Source organism: Macrobrachium nipponense, chromosome 33 (genome assembly GCF_015104395.2).
Source record: "Macrobrachium nipponense isolate FS-2020 chromosome 33, ASM1510439v2, whole genome shotgun sequence".
NCBI classification, from domain to species: Eukaryota; Metazoa; Arthropoda; class Malacostraca; order Decapoda; family Palaemonidae; genus Macrobrachium; species Macrobrachium nipponense.
This window is the reverse complement of record NC_087219.1, coordinates 4,457,414-4,480,404: the sequence shown is the minus strand read 5'-3', so window position 1 is coordinate 4,480,404 and position 22,991 is coordinate 4,457,414. Positions and strand designations below refer to the sequence as shown.

The window sequence follows — 22,991 nt, the reverse complement described above, 5'->3', positions numbered from 1 at the left end:
TGACACCAGATTCACCTGCCCAACATTACAATTCAAGAAAAGTTATAAATTATAGAAATAAAAAACCGTTCCTACAGGCTTGGTATATCATTCAAGAAAAAGGATACATTGCAAAATAAAAAAAACCTTTACCTCAGATCAAGACAAATTTGGCCCATTCGTCTCCATGAGACGCCCCCAAATTGCCTGGACTGCCCCAGGGGGCCACCTTGTTCCTCGTCAGTACGTAAGGCTCAGGGTTCCTTTATTTCTGTATTGGACTCTGGCCCTCATAGATTTATTGGACTGTCAGCCTGAAATTGTGAGTGAGCGCATATATATTCTCTCTCTCTCTCCCTCCCCAGGTAACAAAAGAAAACAAAGTATTCTTTAAGGCACCCCAACCTCCTGATACAGGAAAGAAGATCTGTGCAAACGTATATGTATAGATAGATAGATAAATAAATTTATGTAATATATATACATATATAATTATATATATACATATTAGAATATCTATATAATTATATATATATTATATATATATATATCTATCGAGAGCGAGAGATAAGAGAGAGAGAGAGAGAGAGAGAGAGAATAGAGAGAGAGAGAGAATATTGCTTTCTTTCGGTTCCCTGTGTCGAGAACGCATGAAAGGAACAGAAAGCGAGTCCTCTTTGACAGCTCCATTGTTTTTTCCGGTTCATTCCTCTGTAAAGCCACAAAAGACTAACAAGAAAGGTAAAGCTATCTACCCTAAAGCCGCAAGTAAAAAAAGACCGGTGTTCAGCAGAATTTATAGTACAACCAAGGCCTATACAACTGACATCTCGACCGTGTCGTCACTATATAGTATATACATACTACATACATACATATATATATATATATATATATATATATATATATATATATATATATATATATATATATAAACACCATATCGTGCTTCTCTGTAAACAGAAGTATCCACAGTAATACTTGTGGTTAGCAGGACTAAATGTAATAGTGGAATATTAACAGCGCTTGAAGCTTTCGTCCACCCTTCTGTGAACTTGATCACTTCACTAAAAACAGGCACACAACAGTGGTGAAGAAACAGGCAGGACAAAACGCTGGTCGTCGTCTTCTTGAATATCTTTGGGGTCGTTATCCAAAATGGTAGTTTGATCTCAAAACTCTGGAACAGGCGATGGGTGGTTGTCTACATTTTCTATTTGAAAAAGGCTGTACACATTTCTGAAGTTGTTAATTCTGGCCCTTTTACGAATCTCTTCACCTATAAGTAAATCACTATTCATAATGCCGGTATTCCCCTTAAAGGAGTCATTGAAAGTGATGAGAGCTCCTTCCACAATCCTCCTAGCGGTCCTATCAGCACTTTTTAAAATAATTTTGCCTTTTTTGAAGTCAATGGCTTGGTTAGAATCCCAAGTGGGCTTAGCAATGGCGCTGTCAACATTACCCAAACGGCAGGGTGCAATATGTTCCCTTTTCCTTTGGTCCAGGGAACGACACTTTCTCCAGTATAGCATTTGTCGCAGTTTTTACTTCCTGTAGCACAGACTCCGACATCGGTGTTAGGTTATCTGCAACTGTTATCGATCATTTTCATTCTAAGAGCATTAGGGTATTGGGAAAACTACGCTATACTTATGTCTTTTTTTTTCAAAGATTATCCGAAAGATTATACGGAAGAGGAACGCATATAAAATTAGTAGCTGATGGGTGTGCCCTTGGATTATAAGATGTTCGGTTGGTTACATAGAGAATCTTGTTCATGAGAGCCTATCCCTAAGTACAAAATGCTTTTTTTGAAAACCAGATTCAATAGGCTGATTTTAGAACAGAGGAGTTATTCTTGAAGCTCCGACACCGGAGAAATTGACTTCGAGTTCGGTTTTTGGACAGAAACCCCAAAATCGATTTCAACTGGATCCTTATTTTGCAGGTCTTCGAAGTAGCTTTTGGCAAGTCTTTGCTACACCAAAGATCACTTAATGCGAAATTATTGAACTTATGTAAACTGTCACCTTGGAATAAATGTTTTAACCCCGACAATATGCAAGTTTTATCGGAACTTGACCAGGATGTAGATAGAAAATTTCTTCTGTGCCTGGTCCTTAATTTTTCCTTAGGTGTGGAAGATATGGATTTCATAAAAGGAATTGGAAATATCAATTGACTCAGTTTTAAAAACTCACACTTTAACATGGAATTCTTTAAAGGGACTTTATTCAGTTTGTTTGAGGATAAAACAGTACATCTTCCTAAACGTTTTTCAGATGCTTTTCGTAAACTGAAAAACAAATCTAACGTTAAAATCTCTAAGGCCGACAAAAGGGGATGTGTTGTGGTCATGAGCAGGTCAGATTATCTTACTAAAGTAGTTAGATTAGATTACTCAGTGATGTTCAAACTTACACAAAGATTTCTGCAGCTTCGTCTATTTCTGATATTCAATCTACCTTTAACAAGAAAATGAAGGACATTGTAAAAGTTGGCGTTGCCAAAGAAATGAAAGATGTTATTCTTAGTAAACTGACAAGAAAACTGGCCTCTGTTAGTTACTTTTGTGGCCTCCAAAAATCCCCAAGGAGGACGTCCCTTTCAGGCCAACTGTAGCAAACTGCAAAACCCCACAAGCTGATTTGACTTCTTGGTTAGTCGAGGTTTGAAGTGACTTAGGGGGAAATATATCAAGCTCCCATCTGAAACTTAATCTTGATTCCTTTGATAGAATTAGAAGTGAAAATTTGGACGGAATTGTGTACCGTCTGGACATCGTCTCATATTCACTAATGTACCTCGTGACTTTGTTTCAGCTAATTTGGTCACAATGAGTGAAGGGGGAATATTCACGTCACCTATTCATATTAATAAATTATGCGAGCGCATAAAGACGTGTGTAGATTCTACCATATTTGAGTTCGAAGGAGAATTCTACCAACAAAAGGCAGGAGTTACTATGGGATCCTCATTGTCGCCTGTTTTAGTTAATCTTGGTAAGGAATTTTTTGAAATCCTGTATGTGGGCAAACTTCCAAATGATTTGAAACCTTTTATACGTGTAAGATATGTTATGATAACTTTATTATTTATGAGGACGATGTCGATAGTTTTGATCAGTTTCTCTTACAACTGAATAGTTTTATTCCGTCCATCAAGTTTACATTGGAAAGGGAAATCGATAATCGCCTGCCCTTCTTAGATTTGTTTGTTCACCGGGATGATGTAAATAAGTCCTTTAAATTTTCTGTTTTCAGGAAAAATACTCACACAAATAAGTACATACATATTTATTCATATCATGAAGAGAAAATCAAAAGTAAAATTCTCACAAATTTTGTTTGTTTAGAGCGGCTCGAGTTTGTGACCTTAGTTTTATTGGCCATGAAATTATATTTATGACCACAAGTTTCAAAAGGTTGTTACCCAAGTTTTTATTGGCAAAAAAAATCTTTCTAGAGCTAAGAGAATGTTTTATAATCCAAGGGAACACCGTTCAAATACTAATTTTAAATGCCTTCCCCTTCCGTATGATCGTGGGTATAGCATAGTCTTCCAATACCCTACTGCTCTTGGATTGAAAATGCCTAAGAACAGTTGCAGAAAACCTAACACCGATGTCGGAGTCTGTGCTATAGGGAGTAAAAACTGCGACAAGTGCTATACTGGAGAAAGTGTCGTTCCCTGGACCAGAGGAAACGGGAACATATTGCGCCTGCCGTTTGGGTAATGTTGACAGCGCCATTACTAAGCCCACTTGGGATTTTAACTAAGCCATTGACTTCAAAAAAAGGCAAAATTATTTATAAAAGTGCGGACAGGACCGCTAGGAGGATTGTAGAAGGAGCTCTCATCATTTTCAATGACGCCATTGAGGGGAATACCGGCATTATGAATAGTGATTTACTTATAACTGAAGATATTTGCAAAAGGGCCAGAATTAAGAACTTCAGAAATGTGTACAGCCCTCTTCAATCTGATAATGTAGACAACCAACCTTCGCCTGTTCCAGAGTCTGCAGATCAAACTACCATTTTGGACAACGACCCCCAAGATATTCAAGAAGACGACGACCAGCGTTTTGTCCTGCCTCGCAGGTCACTGCCAATTCTGAAAAGAAATATGACCCAATGACTCGTTCGCCTATTTTAACCTCTTTTGTCTGTTTCAGTTTGTTTATATTTACTTCTGTTTCTTCACCATTGTTGTGTGCCTGTTTTTAGTGAAGTGATCAAGTCCACAGAAGGGTGGACGAAAGCTTTAAGCGCTGTTAATATTCCACTATTACATTTAGTCTTGCTAACCACGAGTATTACTGTGGATACTTCTATTGATATATATATATATATATATATATATATATATATATATATATATATATATTATATATATAATATTATATATATATATACATGTGTGTGTGTCACAGTGCCCTATTAACTTCTCGAATTCTTTGCGCTTGTTTTGGGGGGGATATGCTTGTCATTACAAAGCCTTAAGATCCAAGTGCAAGAAATGTGAAGAAATTATGATGTCCGGTAGCAGGAAACGAACCCGCGACACCATAATCACGACGAGGTCACGTTGCCGACCTTCTCGTGGTCAGGTCGGCAATGTGACCTTGTCATGATTATGGTTTCCCACTACTTGACATCATAATTTCTTCATATATCTCGCACTTGGATCTTGAGGCTTTGTAGGGACAAGCGTATCCAAAAACGCGAGAAGAATTCGAGAAGTTAGGACAAACTGACGACAGAATAAGTTTGAAAAAAAAGCATGACGATCAACTAACAGCCAAATTGCGAAAGGGAAGGAATATTTGCGTGTTTTGGGAGAGGCAAGAAGGAAGAAAAGCTCCCTCCTGGGGTGGGCAAGTTCGATATCTGGGAATCGGCCCAGACGGTCCAAAAGATGATTGAAAGATCCCTGGGGGTTGGGAGGAAAAAAGAAAAAAAAGAAAAAACAAAAAGTTATAATGAATTCCAATACTGCACTCAGATACTAACTTCCAGCCTGGGTCTCTCATTTCGATACAATTAGCCCCTAAGCTTCCCACGAATACTGGTGCATCCTTCCCACCCCTTCCCCTTCGGGGCGAGGGGGGGGGGGGGGGGGGGGGGGCGGTTGGGCAAAGTTTCGGTACGACTTCGTCGTAGTTATTGAGGACGACGTAACCAAATGTCTTCGGTGACGTCGAGTATGAAAAGATTTAGCCTCTCTCTCTCTCTCTCTCTCTCTCTCTCTCTCTCTCTCTCTCATGGTGAACGAGCTCTTTCTTTTAATTGCCTAGGCCTACAAATCTCGGAAGCAATTTTGCATAATCCCACAGGCTCGCTCTCTCTCTCTCTCTCCTGCGCGCGCGTACACCTGTGCTTCAGTGCTCAAGAATACACACCCGCCCTCTCTCACGGACGCGAATAATCTTGTAAACTTAATTAAAAAACAGTCAGCGTAGGGAGTCGCGCTTCGCCGAGCTTAATTACTCAAAAGGCTAGACGCAGGAGAGAGAGAGAGAGAGAGAGAGAGAGAGAGAGAGAGAGAGAGAGAGAGAGAGAGCGCGTTGCCTTTACCCTCTTCCTCTTGAAGCTGACGTCATCGGCTGTCTCATTTTGCCCCTTTTCTCTGCAATTATGCTTTCGCGTGTCATAAACATCTGGGAATCATATCGTATACATATCACATCTATGTTGAGGATAAGTTGACGACCTGAAGTAGACGAATCTGAAGCAGTAGTAAGGATTGCCAACAAATCGCTGCATTGCTTATTACGATAATACATGTCATAAACATACGTTGTCAACAAATCACAAATAACCCAAACATGCTGACTACAGTTTACCGATATGTATTCAGCGTGTTTGTGACATATCGACGATAAGTTGCCAACATATATTTGTGACGTACTTGAGGATCTTTGCTTTTTTAAGTACTACTACCGTCATCCAGGCCCGGGTCAAACTCTCTTAACTTTACGCCAAGTAAAGAATCAGTTGATTTCTTGATTCCTGTAACTAAACAATTGGTTACTGTAAATTAACAATGGATTTTTTTTTTCATTTTTAATTAATATCTTGATTCCTGTAAATGAACAGCTGACTTCTTGATTTCTGTAAATAAGCAACTGCGTTCTTGATATCTGTAAATTTGCAACTGCTTTCTTGATCTCTAAATAATCAGTTGATATTGACGACCACACGTCTCCTACCCTTGGCCAATGCGACCAGAAGCTTCTGTGCCAGGGCAAGGAGGCAGCAGCAGCAGCAGACTCGGGATCCTAATCCCGGGATGAGGACCAATTAAAAGGATCCTAGATGTATCCTGTTGGCTTCCCAAGTTGATTTAAAGGACTTGTTTTTATCCTGGTTGGAGTTTCTCCTTCTTCTTCCTCTCATATTTGCTGTAGGAATCTCGAAGTTGTGTTGACTTGGCTCTTTTTGATGTTTTCTATATTGTCAAGTTTCTGTTGAAATCTTTTTGAATTCTTTTTTATTGGGAAGATTCTTGAATTCCCTTCCATTCTTCTCATTGGGAAGTTTATGTTAAATTCTTGGTGTTGGAAAGTTTCTGTTAAGGTTTCTAATGAGGACACTTCTGTTAAAAAATTTTCATTGTGAAGTTTCTGTTAAATTGTTTTTATCAAAAAATCTGATCATTCTGTTAAATTCCTTTTGGTGGGAAGTTTCTGTTAACATCTGTTTACTTGTTTATTCATTTTCATATTCTCTTATCTTACTTTAACGGAAACATCGAAGTTCTGCTGAATAACTTTTCAGTGAAACTACTTTTAGTTGTGAAGGTCTGGTTGTCAGCCATTTTCCATTCTGCATTTTTTCTGTTTTCCTGTTTCTGTTTTACTGTTCTCGATTTCTGTTGACTAACCTTTGCAGTGTTAATTTTAATTATGAACTTTCACTTTTACTTGTGTTCTTGTTTATAACCTTTCATTGTGGGTATGTATGTATATATATATATATATATATATATATATATATATATTTGTGTGTGTGTGTGTGTGTGTGTGTGTGCGCGCGTGTGTGCGTGGGTGGTCCTTATTCCTTTGTGTTTCATTCGGTGGACGTTTCATAAGAATAATTTCGTATACTTTTGGGGGTCCAACACCGATAATCTACTGGTGATGAATGTATATATATATATATATATATATATATATATATATAGTATACGTATATATATATATATATATATATATATATATATATATACCGATATATACTGGTGATGAATGTGTGTGTATATATATATATATATAATATATATATATATATATATATATATATATATATACATATATATATTATTAGTGAGAGATAGAGAGAGAGAGAGAGAGAGAGAGAGGCAGAGAGAGAGAGAGAGATATCAAAGAAAATCACACACGCAATCCTTACAGAGCGAATCTAGCAAAGAAGTGGTTGGAGCTCAAAGCCCTTTTCTCTCTCTCTCTCTCTCTCTCTCTCTCTCTCTCTCTCTCTCTCTCTCTCTCAGCTCCATGAAGAGCACAGCTTTAAGCTTTAGCGTTTGTACATGACGGCTCCGCGGGCAGACGGAGACAAAAAAAAGGCGAGAGAGAGAGAGAGAGGTTCACTTCCAGATATGTTAATATTCACCGCATTCGTGCAAGAAAATAGAGACATTGCATTCGTGCGAAAAATGAGAAGAGAGAGAGAGAGAGAGAGAGAGAGAGAGAGAGAGAGAGAGAGAGAGAGAGGAAATACGTTCACTGCTAGATATGTTAACATTCACCCCACCCCATTTCTACGACAAAATAGGAGAGAGAGAGAGAGAAAGAGAGAGAGAGAGCACTATAGCGACGGGTAATTGTACCTGTAGGTTATTTTCACTAATCGAAAGCGTAAATGACGCTATAATTGCCTCTTGATTGAATGAAAATTGGGCCTAAAAGGTAGAACTCTGGAAATATTCGAACATTTCGCCACAGAAAATAATAACTCATTCTGCGTCCCCCCTTGCCTGAGTGACAACTAGCGCTTGCGAATTATATTGATCATTATTTCTTTATAATAATTCTCTCTCTCTCTCTCTCTCTCTCTCTCTCTCTCTCTCTCTCTCTCTCTCTCTCAAGTATATTTTCCTGTATACAAGTGAAAATTTGCTAATATACCTAATGATTTTATACATTGTTTTTTTATCATATTCTCTCTCTCTCTCTCTCTCTCTCTCTCTCTTTTCTCTCTCTCTCTCTCTTTTATTCGGTGTGAATAAGTTTATCATTACCAATTCTTTATTGAAAACAGAAATAATGGCAAAGCGAAAACTTCGAAACAAAGGAATGATTTCATAACAAAAAAAAAATAGTTACACAAATTTTATTTTAGTGTTTTATGATGCTTGTTAAACAATTCTGCGTGGCATTTGATATTTTAACAAATAGAAAAAAAAGCTCTATGCGTTGTAATCTGCGTTCAGTTTTATGCTCTGCCTCTTGTCTTTATTGCCTTGCTTTTTGTTTGTTCTCTGTTGCATTGCCAAATCTCACGTGCGGACTTTGCAATTTACATTTAGATGGTTATTTTACCTCTCTCTCTCTCTCTCTCTCTCTCTCTCTCTCTCTCTCTCTCTCTCTCTCTCTCTCTCTCTCTCTCTCTCTCGTCAGTCCCTTGTAAGATTTTTGAGTCCGTAATCGGAGATCAAATTGTGGATCACATTGATAGAAACAACCTGTTGTTAAACAGCCAACAGATCCTGCATATCACACCTCTTGGAGTTTTTCCATTACTTGTTTGGTATTTGCGACAGTAGTAGAGCAACAGATATACTCTACTTAGATTTCCAAAAGACCTTTGACAAAGTCCCACACAAGAAACTGATGACGAAAGTTAGAGCTTTAGGAATTGTAGGAGAAACAGCAGACTGGATCGAAAACTGGCTAACTATTAGAAAACAGAGTCGTAATAAACGGTGAAGAATCAGAATGAGCAGATGTGACAAGCGGAGTTCCTCAGGGTTCTGTCCTTGGCCCGCTCTTGTTTTTTATTTATATTAATGGCATTGATATAGGATTAACTAGCAGGATAGACAAATATGCAGACGACACCAAACTAGGTGTAAATGCAGCAGACCCAGAGACATTAGAAAGTCTAAGATATGTTCTAAAGAAAATATGAGAGGGGTAAAAAAGATGACAAATGCCTTTTAACGTGGATAAGTGTAAAGTATTACTCTCATGCCAACTATATGCTGCTTTGGAATGACATAAAATAGTGTAGAACAAGAAGTAGACCTTGGAATCATTATTACCAAGGACTTAAAATCCACAAAACAGTGCATAAATGCCGAAAAGAGGACACAGAAACTAGTGGGATACATAAAGAGGCAGTTCAAATACAGAAACAAGGAAACAGTGCTGGCAGCTCTACACATCATAGCTAGACCTCATCATGAATATGCAGTACAGCTTTGGTCACCATCACTAAGAAATGACTTATAGATTAGAAGGGGTACACGCAAGAACCATAAAGTTAATTCCATCCACCAGGCAAATAGGCTATCAAGACGACTTGACGAGCCTGAACATGTATGCCTTAGAACACGACGATTGCGAGGACAACTAATAGAACATTCAAAATACTGAAAGGCATAACAAAAGTAGACAATACCTAGTCACGTTAAACGAAAACCAGACGAGGAATAATAGATGGAAACTAGAACTGAAAAGATATAGCACATCTCATTGCGGGAACTTCTTTCACATACAAAATATGTGACACCAGAAGTTGTCAACAGCAACAGTGTGGAAGAGTTTAACAGAATCTGGACAAAATCATTAGGACTGTGAAAGAATATTAAAACCTGCTCTAGAGATAAGTGAACACTCACTCTCCTCGGATGGACTGATAAGTCTTTGAGACATCCTAATCCAATTGTAACTCTCTCTCTCTCTCTCTCTCTCTCTCTCTCTCTGCTTGCTTGTTTGTAAGTCCAGCTTATATATGAATGAATCCATATATGTTTTTTTTTTTTACTTTTTTGTGCATTATAAATTTTTTTTCAGTATTATTATTATTATTATTATTATTATTATTATTATTATTATTATTATTAATTAATTAAATATAAAGGTAGTTTTATCAAACAAATACCTAAACAAACATAATTTTAAACAACGAGAAACCTGATTATATTATTAAGTTTTGCTTTGGGACACGCGAGCGCCGCCCCCCGTCCGGGAATTGGCGTCACAAAAACACCGGTCCACGAAAGACGACTCAACTTGAAAAGAGACTCACAAAAGAGGTGACCCATCGATTGCGAAAGAGGAGAATCATGTCATTTGAGGGTCACAAATCGCCTCGACTCCGCCCCTACAATTACCGTCAAAACATGAACAAGAGACTGCAAATATCTTAAAGATATTGACCCCAAGAAATATTTGTCATAGATAACGACCCCTGAAAACCCTCGGGGCTCACTGTCTGGGAAAGATCCCTTTGTGTGTGTGGGTGTGAGCCACAACTGGAGGGATTCTCCTGACGTCATACCTGAGCAATAGCTATGAATTATTCGGAAGTTCTATTGACGTTCCAGTGCGATGGACAAAGGTGGGTCTGTCTGCCTCGGCGCATCCACTCACCCTCACCCACGCCCACACGCTCCCACACCCACGCAACAGACTGGAATGAGGAAATAAATACCTCGCATTCCTGTCGCCAACTTGATCGTGAATTTTCCATAAGTCTTCCCTAGTTTTCTGCCGCATTCCCGAAATTTCTCGTCTGGCCTGACGCCGCTTTCTGGTCCTCGCTCTCGTCTCCACAAGAATCCCGCCCCTCATCTGCGGCGGCTCTTGTCTTCATCTCCTTTCCTCTCCACAGGGGCAAGCCATCTGGTTTGGTTTTGTTGTTTTAGTATGTCTATCTCTTCTTTGTTACATATTCTTATTTTCCATTTAATTTATATTTTGTTATGGCCAGTAATGATAAAACCTAACTTATTTATTATATTTAGAATATATAGTTGTACATGCACACACAAACACGCACACACACACACACACACAACACCACACACACCCACACCACACACACACACACACATATATATATATATATATATATATATATATATATATATATATAATATATACGTGTGTGTATCACTTTATATGTGTGTATTTGTGTATGTATATTTATGTGTATTATGCATGTGTGTCATACAAGCTACAGAGGGCTTTAATATTTCAGTGCATACGAGTCTGTGACCTTTGCTGTGTGGACGTACGCTTCAAAAAATAAAGTCTCTCTCTCTCTCTCTCTCTCTCTGTGTGTACAAGCTTGTTTTTTTCATACATGTCACCTTTTTGAGTACTCTATACGTATTTTAACAGAAGAATATAAATATATATATATATATATATATATATATATATATATATATATATATATATATATATATATATATATATATATATATATATAGTTTCACCAATACCACAGACGATTCGAACTGAGGCCAAGTAACAAATCCAGAAGAGCCGAAGTTTTATATCGGGGAAGATGGCGGTCATTCCCACCTGAAGGAGGTAATAACTGACTTCTCTCTCTCATTCCCCCAGGCTGACCTCTCCTGCCGTAACACGTTACAAAACGTAGGCACGATCTACACCCAGACCAACCACGTGACGCTGCGCTACGTGACGGACCAGTGGGGACCGAAAGAGAACGGTTTCAAGCTCCTCATCACGGCCTTCAAAGACAAAAGTGAGTAGCACCCGTCAGGACATCACTTCCCACAAAATTGTTTTGCCTGGGAAACATGGAAGTATTCGCTGTGCGGCCTTCCACCAGCCATCATTAAATGTTCCTCTCTTTTCTTTGTGATTGAATGTCTGTTGCAAAAAAGAGTTGCATTGCAAATGTTACTTTATTCCAAATATCTTGAAGCATTCCCATTGCCTGGTGAGCCCTTTTTAATCTTTTTTATTCTTTCTCTGCTTACAAAACCTTCCTTATCTAAATAAGCACCCAGATATTTAAACTTATCCCCTTGCTTTACAACCATGCCTTCCATTAGACAATCCTGTATATTTTCAGTATTCGTGTTCATGATTTCAGTATTTTCACTCATAAAAACCAAACCAACCATTCGGCCTTCACTCACTAGACAATCCAACACACTGCAGTTTTTCTGGTCCCTCGCAGATCAAAACTATATCATCATCATAATCTAAGTCAAGAAGTTTCCCATTTCCTCCCCAGAGTAGACCTGCATCCGTGTTTCTTTTGACGTCATCTACGACCAATACAAACAACAGAGTAGACAGAGTGCCACCTTGAATCACACCAGACTTAACTTCAAATGAATCACTCAACCACCCATCAACCATCACTTGACAAGATGTGCCCTCATGCGTGTTCATAACAGCCCTCACAAACATTTCCGGTATTCCTGATGCCTCCTGATTTATCCTATAGTCTGTCTCGAAATCCTATCAAAGGCCTTTTCAAAACCAACAAAAAGACTTAACGGAATTTTCTTGACATTAGCTTGCTGCATACATACATCATGTATAATCCACAACACACACACACACACACACACACACATATATATGTGTGTGTGTGTATGTGAGTGTATGCGAGCATGTATACACACACACACACATATATAATATATATAAATATAATATATATGTATGCAGTATTAAATATATAAAATAAAAAAATAAAAAACACTATAATCTATATATATATCTATATATATATATTATATATATATATAATGTATATACATAAATATATATAATATATGATTAATTATATAAGCATATCTGCAATTCGCTTGCATATACGAAGTATGCCATGTATGCGCCTGTGCATAATGCATAAATTGGATATGCACCCTCCCGCCCGGCAGCGAGAAGATAATGTATGTCAGTAATAAATTTAACCATTATATAACGGCCTGTGACATATATTGCAGTGCAACAGATGCATCCAAAATCCGCCGGGTATGATGTATGGTCTGATATCGTATTATATTTTGTGACGTCATTCTGTATTGCAACGCCTTTGCAAGAATTTCCGGTCGCATCGAATCCCGGCTAAATAAATACTTGGGTTTTATATGTTGCGGTTTTTTATTTAGAGCCGAATAGATTGAGTGTCTAAAGTCTAAAAACCCCACCCCACCTCCCACCCCCTTCCCTGACAAGGCTTGTAAACTCGTAAAAGAATCTAAAGCATTTTACCTAGAGAAGGCTTGTCAACTTGTAAAAAATGAGAAAACAGACCTCAACAGATCAAATGTCTGAAGTTAAAATTCCTTTTCCCTGGACGAGGCTTGGAAACTTGTGCAAAACGAGAAAACGTACATTCTAGCAGATCGAAATCTTTGTCCCAGACTAGGCTTTTAAACTTGTAAAAAAAAGGACACACACAAAAATGCTACAAATTGAGTATTTAAATTCTAAAGCCCTTTTCCCAGGCAGGGCTTAAAAATGAAAATTGTAAAAAACATTAAAAACCAAAAATTGTCTAAAAATCCAATATCTGAAATCTAAAGCCCATTTACCCAGACAAGACTTTTAAACTTTTAAAATACAAGGAAAGGAAGAAAGTGCTAAACTGACAAAAACAAAGAACGGAACACGAGAAATAATCATCTGTAAAATATAAAAAAAATACACCAAAACTCGGGGCACCGTTGCAAAGGCACAGGGCCTTAGTTCCTATCACTATGCCAGAGAGACCATTTATTATTTGATCAAATTTATACCTTCAGCTCTTAAGGCAGTGGAAAGAGGGAGTTGGAGTGGTCGGATAGCAAGAGAGAGAGAGAGTGAGTGTATTTTTATAGGTCTATTCGAAATTTAGAAATAAGTTCAAATTTGTTGAATACGTCCAGATTAAACCGACCCCTGGCAACAAAGAGAAGAAATCTCAAGATATTGGCGATGCCAGCCAATCATAACTCAGCTCTGATACCTAACAGCCAATCAAAAACCTGATCAGCTTCACCACTGGCATCTCTCAAGTTCCAAAAAGGTTAGCCAATGAGAAACGTCATCTCTAAATATCAACGAACCAGTCAAAAACCCCGATAGAAATACTCCCATATGGAGTCTCGGGAAGATTTCAAAAGGGGATGGCGAGAGCCAATCAGAACCCAGCTCTCAGAATCGAACGCCAATCAGCCAATCAGAATGCAGCATTTGATATCTGTTCCATCAATCGAACAGCGTCTTTGAATTTCCGTACGCTTTCATTACGAAAATAATTACATCGCAAATAAATCTCGAATCAAGTTGCATCTCTCTCTCTCTCTCTCTCTCTCTCTCTCTCTCTCTCTCTCTCTCGTCTTCGTCTGAGTGACGTCCGTATTTGGGGGACTGTTGGACACGTAATGAGAACTAGAAATGCAATCGTGTTGCCAAAGATGTCAGTCGGGAGAGACGGACAGTTTGACACAGAGACAGAAACGCAGACAAACAGACAGACAGGCAGACACAGTTCTGAACACTTACAAACAAACTGAAACACAGACAGACAAACTCAAACTGAAGTACAGACAGGCATAAACACAGACAAACATTCACAGAGATATAAAAACAGAAGGCAAATACAGACAGAGACATAAACAAACACACAGGCATAAACACAGACAGCCAATCACAGACACAGACATAAACACAGACAGATAGACAACCACCGTCATAAGCACAGACAAACAGACACGGACGCAAACACAGACACAAACATAAACTGACACACAGACAAAGACAGAGACGTCTCAGACATACAAACCGAGAAGCAATGCAGAGTCCTTCTTCAAATATTCATAACAATTCTTCGTCAGTCATTGAACGATTTAGCCGAAGGAAATCATTATCTGAACCAGATGAAGAACTACACTCAACCAAACATCTGTTGGAGGAATTTAAAGGCGGTTCGTTCAGTGATTATGCTGAATGACGGTGTGTTGAATATAGAATTTAGGCCAAGCACTGGGACCTATGAGGTCATTCAGCTCAGAAACGGAAATTGACAGCAAAAGGTTTGAAAGGTGTAACAAGAGGAAAACCTCAAAGCAGTTGCACCATGAATCAATTGTCAGGAGAGGGTGGAAGGTAAGATGAAGAAAGAATATGAACGGAGATGCAGTAAATGAAACGAAAGGGGTTTCACCTATGGGCCGAAGACACGCTGCAAAGAACTTTAAGTAATGAGGTACACTGACGGCACTACCCCCACTGCGGGGAATTACGGAGCATTTTTCAGGGGGAGGTCTGTAGTAACACAGGTGGTGCTTCATGGTTTTCTTTACCTTTTCGTGGTCGTAATGTATAGTCACTTATAAGTTCATGGATGTCTCCCGGCATAAAGCTGAATTCCATCCAACCCCTTTCTGGACAACGGGTCTGTATAGTGACGTAAGACGGGCACGCACCGACACTTTCTACAGCAGAGTTAGGTAGTTGAACATTTGGCCAGTTTGGCACTCCCAGACACCTGTCATCCAGAAAGGGGTGAAATGGAAATCTCTCTCAAACACCCGGACATCCATGAACTTATATGAGTGACTGTGCGTATTGTCAAAGGAGCCAAGGATTACTGGAAAAAGGCTAAATATTGCAATATATGTATATACATAGATACATACGTATATATATGTGTGTCAAGTATCATGCATTGGAGGTGATTATATAAAACCTCTTTTTACAAAAAGCGCGCTGCTGGCAGAACTGCTCACTTAGACGCACCTCTTCTCCCCAGACATTTGTGTGTGTGTGTCCGATGGGAAACGTTTCTATTTATAAGTTTTTACCTCGGAAACCTCCCCCCCCTCCCCCCCGCCCCCCCCAATAAAATTTTTATTCATCGGGAAATCAAATGAGCAAAAGACTGAGTGTCTATCGGCGATTCAGTGGAAGTTGCTATCGAAGATCGATGGAATATCTCTCCTCAACCCGACCCCCCCCCCCCCCCTCCCCCTTCTCCTTCCCCCTTATGGTGCCTCCACTGCTGGTGGAGGTGATCATAGTAATGAGAGAGAGATTTTCAGAGGAAATTGTAGAATGGAGACAGTTTTTCATACTTAAATAGAAGAGAACGATTTAGAATTTTCTATGAGAAGCTGGTTTCATAGAGAGAGAGAGAGAGAGAGAGAGAGAGAGAGAGAGAGAGAGAGAGAGAGTTGCAAGGATTAGGGTGTCTCAAGACTTATTAGTCCATCCGAGGAGACATCGTGTGCTCAATTATCTCTAGGAGCAGGTTTTACTGTGTATTCACAGTGTCCTAATGATTTTGTCCAGCTTTCTTTTAAAACTCTTCCACACTGTTGCTGTCTACAACTTCTGGTGGCAGTTTATTCCACTTGTCACAAATCTTGTATGTGAAGAAGTTCCCACAATGGGATATGTTGTATCTCTTCATTTCTAGTTCCCATCCATTACTTCTTGTCTGGTTTTCGTTTAACGTAAATAGGATACTGTCTACTTTTGTTATGCCTTTCAGTATTTAAAGAGAGAGAATCCCTCACAGGATTCAAAGTTCGCGTTCAATGTGTAGAGCGCTGATTGGAGAGTGATTCCCAGAATGGTATTAGGGAATCAAAAAAGATTATGATTATTATTATATGAGCCAATAAGTAAGCATTGTTATTGAGAGGACGTAAAGCCTCTCTTAAACAGTTCTGTTAAATACTACGGCAGCGCCAGTCGAAGTCATTTTATATAGTTTTCTCAATGCTTCTAATTCTGTTCTCTTTGACGTTCATATTGGATAATAACTGGCCAGTGTTCATATATTGGTAGAGGTAAATACACCATCTGCGTTTATGTAATTATTCACACTGAAAATATTCACCAGCATTATATCTGTCACCCTCTACTGACTACTTGTCCCCGTTACCTGTTCTTAGGCATATTACCTGTCCTCCTATTCCTCCGCTTGTCACCTGTCCAGACAACTCCTAATCGCTGTTACCTGTCGTTTCCAGAGCACACCTGTCTGCACTTCCGCTGCGAAACGACGAATTACTGCGTCGACCGGGAACTGACCTGCGACAATGTCAACCATTGTGGAGACGGCTCCGACGAATCGGCTTCCCTGGCTCGATGTCCCTGTGAGTACTTACTGCTCGTCTCATTTTGTATCTATAGTCCTTTATATATCCATAACCGGACACAGAGAAAGATGGGAGTTCGAGGAAAGTGAGAGATTTAAGAGTGATGGGAAGTTGTCGTCGAATAGGGACAATTTTAGCCAGAATTTTTTTTTTTTTTTTTTTTTTTTTTTTTTTTTTTTTTAAGGGGGGGGGAAGGTCGATGTACCTGAGAGTACTGGACTCATTTTGTAGTATATTTTTGTATTTATAGTCATATATATATCAGTAACCACAAAGAACGAAAGATGAAAGTTCGATGAATGAAACATATGGAAGAGTAATTGAAATGAGGCGTCGTATAGCGAAAGCTTTAGTCTAAAATCTAATTTTTTCTTGTTCGGGGAAGGCAGTGTCTGTTTAGTGTAGCTACCCCCGAATAAAGTTGCTTAGGCAGATTCGCGTTTTCTATGAAGCTGGGTTCTAATGATATCACCATAACAGAGCCATTGTCTTGGGAAAGTTGGCCAATTCAATTTCATTTTATCATAATCTCTCTCTCTCTCTCTCTCTCAACGGTAACGTCATTTTTACTCATTGTTTGTAAATTGACGAGTCTTAAATTCATATGATTTTTTTCTTTTGGTTTTATTATTTAAATATGTGTGGACGCTCTCTCTCTCTCTCTCTCTCTCTCTCTCTCTCTCTAGGTTTTTACCTCAGTTAAGTACTTAATCTCGTACCAGTCAATAAATTCAAAACTTCTCATGACAAAGGTTCCTAATTTCGTTAACTCGTTTAGTCTCATATCAGAAAATAACTCCACAAACTTAATATTTCAGCCTCTTCTGTTGACAGAAAAACCCATCATTTATCTATATCCTGCGATCTTCGACGATTTGGCAAACAGTTTAAACGTTATCAACGTTATTTTGACGGATATTACAGAGACCGTCGGAAGGCAAACACTCGAACAACCTCTCCACGTCCGCTGGTAATTTGTCGTGACACTCCTCCAGTGGGCGACGAGCCTAAATTCAATTACGTTTTGCTGCAAACAAATTAATTTATAAAATGAATGTTTACTCGCGTATCTCAAAAAATAATTAAAATGTAATTCTAAAAGTAAATTGTCTCGTGTTGGGCGGTTCGCAGGAATATTAAAATGATTTTAATAGACCGATAGAATGTGGTTCTCCGGAGCTTCGGTGCAATGAGACTAGAGGTTGGTTTGGCTTCGAAATTGGTTTAAAAGGTAAATTACAGGAGCTTAATTTTGTAATGACTTGAACGTTTTAAAGGCTTGTGAATGTGATAAGACTAAGCAAATAGTTGTTAGAGTAAGAGCCTGATGATTACAGCAGCCTTGTATTTATTATGGAAAGAAGATATGTACACGTTGTTGGCCGTACTTTTGGCGCTCTCTGTTTACATCAGAATTTCATGTTTTCGCTACATATTTTAAGTAAAACACATGATCAGTTGGAGTACATCTTAATAAGAAACATATATGTTACATCCCCCTTACTTTAAAGAAAAGAATCATATGAAAAAAAAAATACTCGACCTGAACGTGTAATATAATCTGGGGGTGTGTTTGAGTCACATTACTTATTGGCATTTTGAGGCACATTTGTAGGGTCAGTGTGTTGCGTTTCTGAAGTCTGGTCATGAATGTCAGTATTCATGAAACTTTGATCATTCTCATGATCAGGGACTGAAATTGAAACATATTTAGGCCGAGGTTCTCCACTGCTTCTCAAATGAACTTCCATTTCTCCTCAATTCATGTTTAACCTTCAGGTGGTGTCCTCAACAAATAGGACCTTGGTTCCTCTCACTTACTAATTATTTTTGCAACTTCTTCCCATGAACTTGAATAAGCATTTTGGAAACGAACGTTTTGTCCAGGCAAAAGTGATGGTAACATGTGGGATTGTCTGTCATGATACATTTTCTGAATATTCTGTCTATTTTGCAACTCATTTTTTACATTTTCATTATCAACACCTGGCTTCTGTGATTTTAGTTGTTCACTAACATGTTATTCTTGAGCTTTCTGTTCATAAGAATTTATCCTGGACCAGGTAACATTATTCAATGGAGTGGTGCGCAAAAAATCTACATCCTTTTTATCTTGTTTGGCTTTCTGGCATAACATTGGAACAGTTCTCACAATTCTTCCTACAAAACCTTTAGGCTGCGGGTAATGTGGAGAGGACGTGATGGTCATGACACCACTCTTTAGCAAAGGTTATATACTGACACGAAGAAAATTGAGGGAAATTATAACGACAACCTGACGGGGAATGCCAAATTCAGAGAAAATTTGCCTTGTAGCTGCAATGACTTCACCACTGGTACAAGGTGCAGGCATTTTACGAATGACTGGGAATGAGTGAGAGAGTAATCTACAGTGATAAGATATTCACAGTTATCAAAACAAAACAAATCTGTCCCAACAATTTCCCAAGTCTGGCTAGGAATAAGTGTGGTTCACGAGCTTGGGAAGGTCAGTTTACTGACATATTATCTGACAACTTTTAATCACATTTTCAGAGTCTGTATAGATACCATCCCAATACACGGAATCCTTAACCAACAATTTTTTTTCGTTTTTCACACCGTGGTGACTATGATGCAGTTGATCCAGGATACGTTCATGCAAAGTTTTAGGGATTACAGCTCTCTTACCCTTTGGTATTATTCCATTTCCTACAGACAATTCATCTCTACAAGACCAAAAAAATTTCTAATTGAGGTAGGAACATCCTTGATACTGCCAGGGCATCCTGAAATGATTAAATATGTCAACGGATTCAAAGCAGGATTTTGTCTAGTTGATGACCTAATAATATAAAGATGTTCAGGTTGAAGTCTTACAAGGTTAGCTCTTACATCTAGATCAATAGTTTCATTGTTTTTATCATTTGGTAACCGTGACAGGGTATCTGCCAACACTATATTTTTACCTGGCGTGTATTCAATGTCAAAATTATTTCCTTGTCATTTCCGTGACATTCTTTGTAATCTGGGAGGACCATTTATAATGAGCTTTTTTGTGATCACTGCTAATGGTTTATGATCAGTTACTACCTTGAAATACCTACCATACAAGTGTGTGAAAACGATTGACAGCAAACACAATATTAAGTAGTGCTCTTTTTCTATACAAGCACTTCTTTTGACATGTTTTTATTCAACTGGGCTTCTGTGTCTGTCTCTCTGTTTGTCTGTCTGTCCTCAAATCTTGTAACTCCGTTTTCTACCTGTTCCCTTCGTCCGATGGACTTGAAATTTTGACAGTAGAACCTTCCTTACCCTTTTTCCTGAGGTTCTGGATTTGTTGCTACGATTATTCTGGTACCTATTTCTTGAATGCGATCTCTTCCTATGATCACCGCTATCTTTTATACTTTGCATTTCACTTGTGTTCTTAAACTTGCAAACATTTGCCCAATGATAGGGTCTGCCAGAAACGCTCCAGTCAGTGCCATATGCAGGACAGAACTCTTTCCTTTCTTTCTTTCGTTTTTCCCAAAAGAATGGGCTTTACTACACTTAAAGCACAAATTCTCACTCTATGATTTGCCTTTAATCATATGAAGCTGTATTATACTGTCTTCGAAAAACACTAACATTTTCTTTAAAATACATAATATTCTGAATTTCCTTCACGTTGCATGCAGCAGTTTTACAAGCCCTTCAAGCTTCACTGCCTCTGACGATTTATAAGCCTTATCTTTGCGCAAAACCTCTCTTTGGTAATCTACTCTCTGTGTACGTTTATTGATCAACTCGAGTAACCTCTGGTTTAAAATCACATTTCAGTGCAAGAACCTTTCACGAATTTACAAATCATCAAGGGACTCGTATACTTTCTTTCTATATTGCATGAGCTTAATGAAAATTTTCTGAAGGCTCTAATTGTTCAGTAAATTTGTTCAAAATATCATCTGGATCCTTCCTTTCCTCGTCACCTAATGTCCATGCATTATATCTACGACGCCCTTCATCACCAACTTGCACTAGAATATGTGGTACATACCTGTTCTTCCTTTTTTATTTTCTCCACATCAAAATATAATGACAGTCTTTGCCTAAACAATTTGAAACATTCGATTGGTTATTGGACATCCATTAAATTCTTTGGATATTTTCGGAAGACATTTTGTACTGTCTGTACATAGGCTACTGTCCTTAACCTTTTTATATGAAAGTACAGCAAAAATTCTTACCACTGAGGTATTACGTGTAAACACTAAACAGTGCAGGCTGATTACTGGCCTATATCCTACAGAACATAACCTAAAGGATTCACTGGCAAATAACTGACACACTCTGAAGACATCTTATGGCCACCTTACACTAATCAATTTTATTAACGTTTCTCCCATTATTGCCAACAACATTGATAGTCTGAGGTCATATTGAAACAACCTCGTCAGCATTATTAACTCGTTTAACTATTGTGTAGTGTGAGGGTGAGATTGACCATAAATCTAACTCACAAGACTTCTACCTCAGAAGTATATACAATTCATTCCTGTTCAGAGTAGTTCACATGCAAGAGCCCTTTCACATTTTTTTCTTCACTTCAGTGATATAAATATTTGTTAATGAAGTGTTTTTCTGATGTATTTCTTTCCAATAGTTTGATTATTGGGTAGTATAACAACTTTTCACAATTTTTCATTTGTTATGATTTTTATTATTCCTAATAATGTCATTATTGGCTAGTAAGGAGCCTTTTTGAATTGTATTTTTCTTTCCATTATGTAATCGTTGTCTAGTAAAGTAAGCTAAGAGAAAATGTTGACGTTTTCCTATCTTTATATAAACTTTGAGAGGGCATATGATTGCATAATATTTCTCCATGACTATCTTGCTGATTAACTGAGGCGACATCGCACTTATAAATTTCAAGTCTCCAAATGCATTGCCAGTGGCCAAGTAACGAAGAGTTACCGACAATCTTTGGCTTACTGGAATACTCTTTCTCAAATGCGTTTCTTTCTTTTCTATTTAGGGTTTCATTAAATTCAACAGTTCATCTAACCGTGATCCATCTAAGCAAAGAAACTGTCTAAAATCAGATGGCGCACTGAATCCAAGAGGTTTTCATGTGTATATCAAATTCAATGTCTCTTTTTGAACCATTCTTTCATCCACTTCTTTTTATTTATTCTCTCCTGACAGAAACAAAAAACCTACGGATATGTAAACTAAATCCTCGTCAGAGAGAGAGAGCATGTTGTCGCTGTGAAGGCCAAGAGAGATATGACGATTATTGTTAATATTATTGAGTAGTATGAGGGCAAATGATTGAAGACCCCGAGTATTGAGTCAATATTATTGATAGTGTAGGGGCCGGTTTAGGCTAGGTTAATAGGTTAACCTATACACAAGGCTTATGATTCTGGTCACCGGTACTTGAAGAATATTTACTGTACAGCAGCTAATATCAGGAACTCCGCCTTTAAATGTAAAGTAAAAAGCATATTTTCACTTTTGTTCATCCTTACTGTCGATTTTGATGAGCTGAAGAACATCACAAGTCCACATGAGAGGCGGAGAACACAGCTGAAATCATGTATACTCACTCCCCTTCCGAAGGAGGAGTTCCTGGCATTTATCCTCTTGACATGCCAAGGTAGACGCTGCCACCATCTAGAAATATGTTGTTGGAGTAAGAGCCTGGATGATTGTAGCAAACTTATATTTGTAATGGAGAGAAGGATAGGTACTTCACGTTGCTGGCCATAATTTTGGCGCTCTCTGTTTAGTACATCAGTTACAGTGTTTTCGTGACATCATAGTAAAACACATGAACAGTCGAAGTACGACATCCTAATATAGTTTTGTCATGTGTGAAATTTGATGACTGAAGATCCTAATTTACATATTATCGAGACTAAGCA

At 38.3% G+C, this 22,991-nt stretch overlaps 1 protein-coding gene across 3 annotated transcripts in view; it reads left to right on the top strand.

Annotated features, from left to right (window-relative positions):
• The window catches only part of LOC135202929 (uncharacterized), a 398,076-nt gene that overhangs the window by 343,751 nt on the left and 31,334 nt on the right, over positions 1-22,991 (top strand). For all 3 annotated transcript variants that reach the window (XM_064232392.1, XM_064232394.1, XM_064232393.1), the window contains 2 exons: positions 11,582-11,726; positions 16,966-17,091. In XM_064232392.1, coding sequence (XP_064088462.1) covers positions 11,582-11,726; positions 16,966-17,091 — 271 coding nt within the window. The remainder of the gene's footprint in view (positions 1-11,581; positions 11,727-16,965; positions 17,092-22,991) is intronic.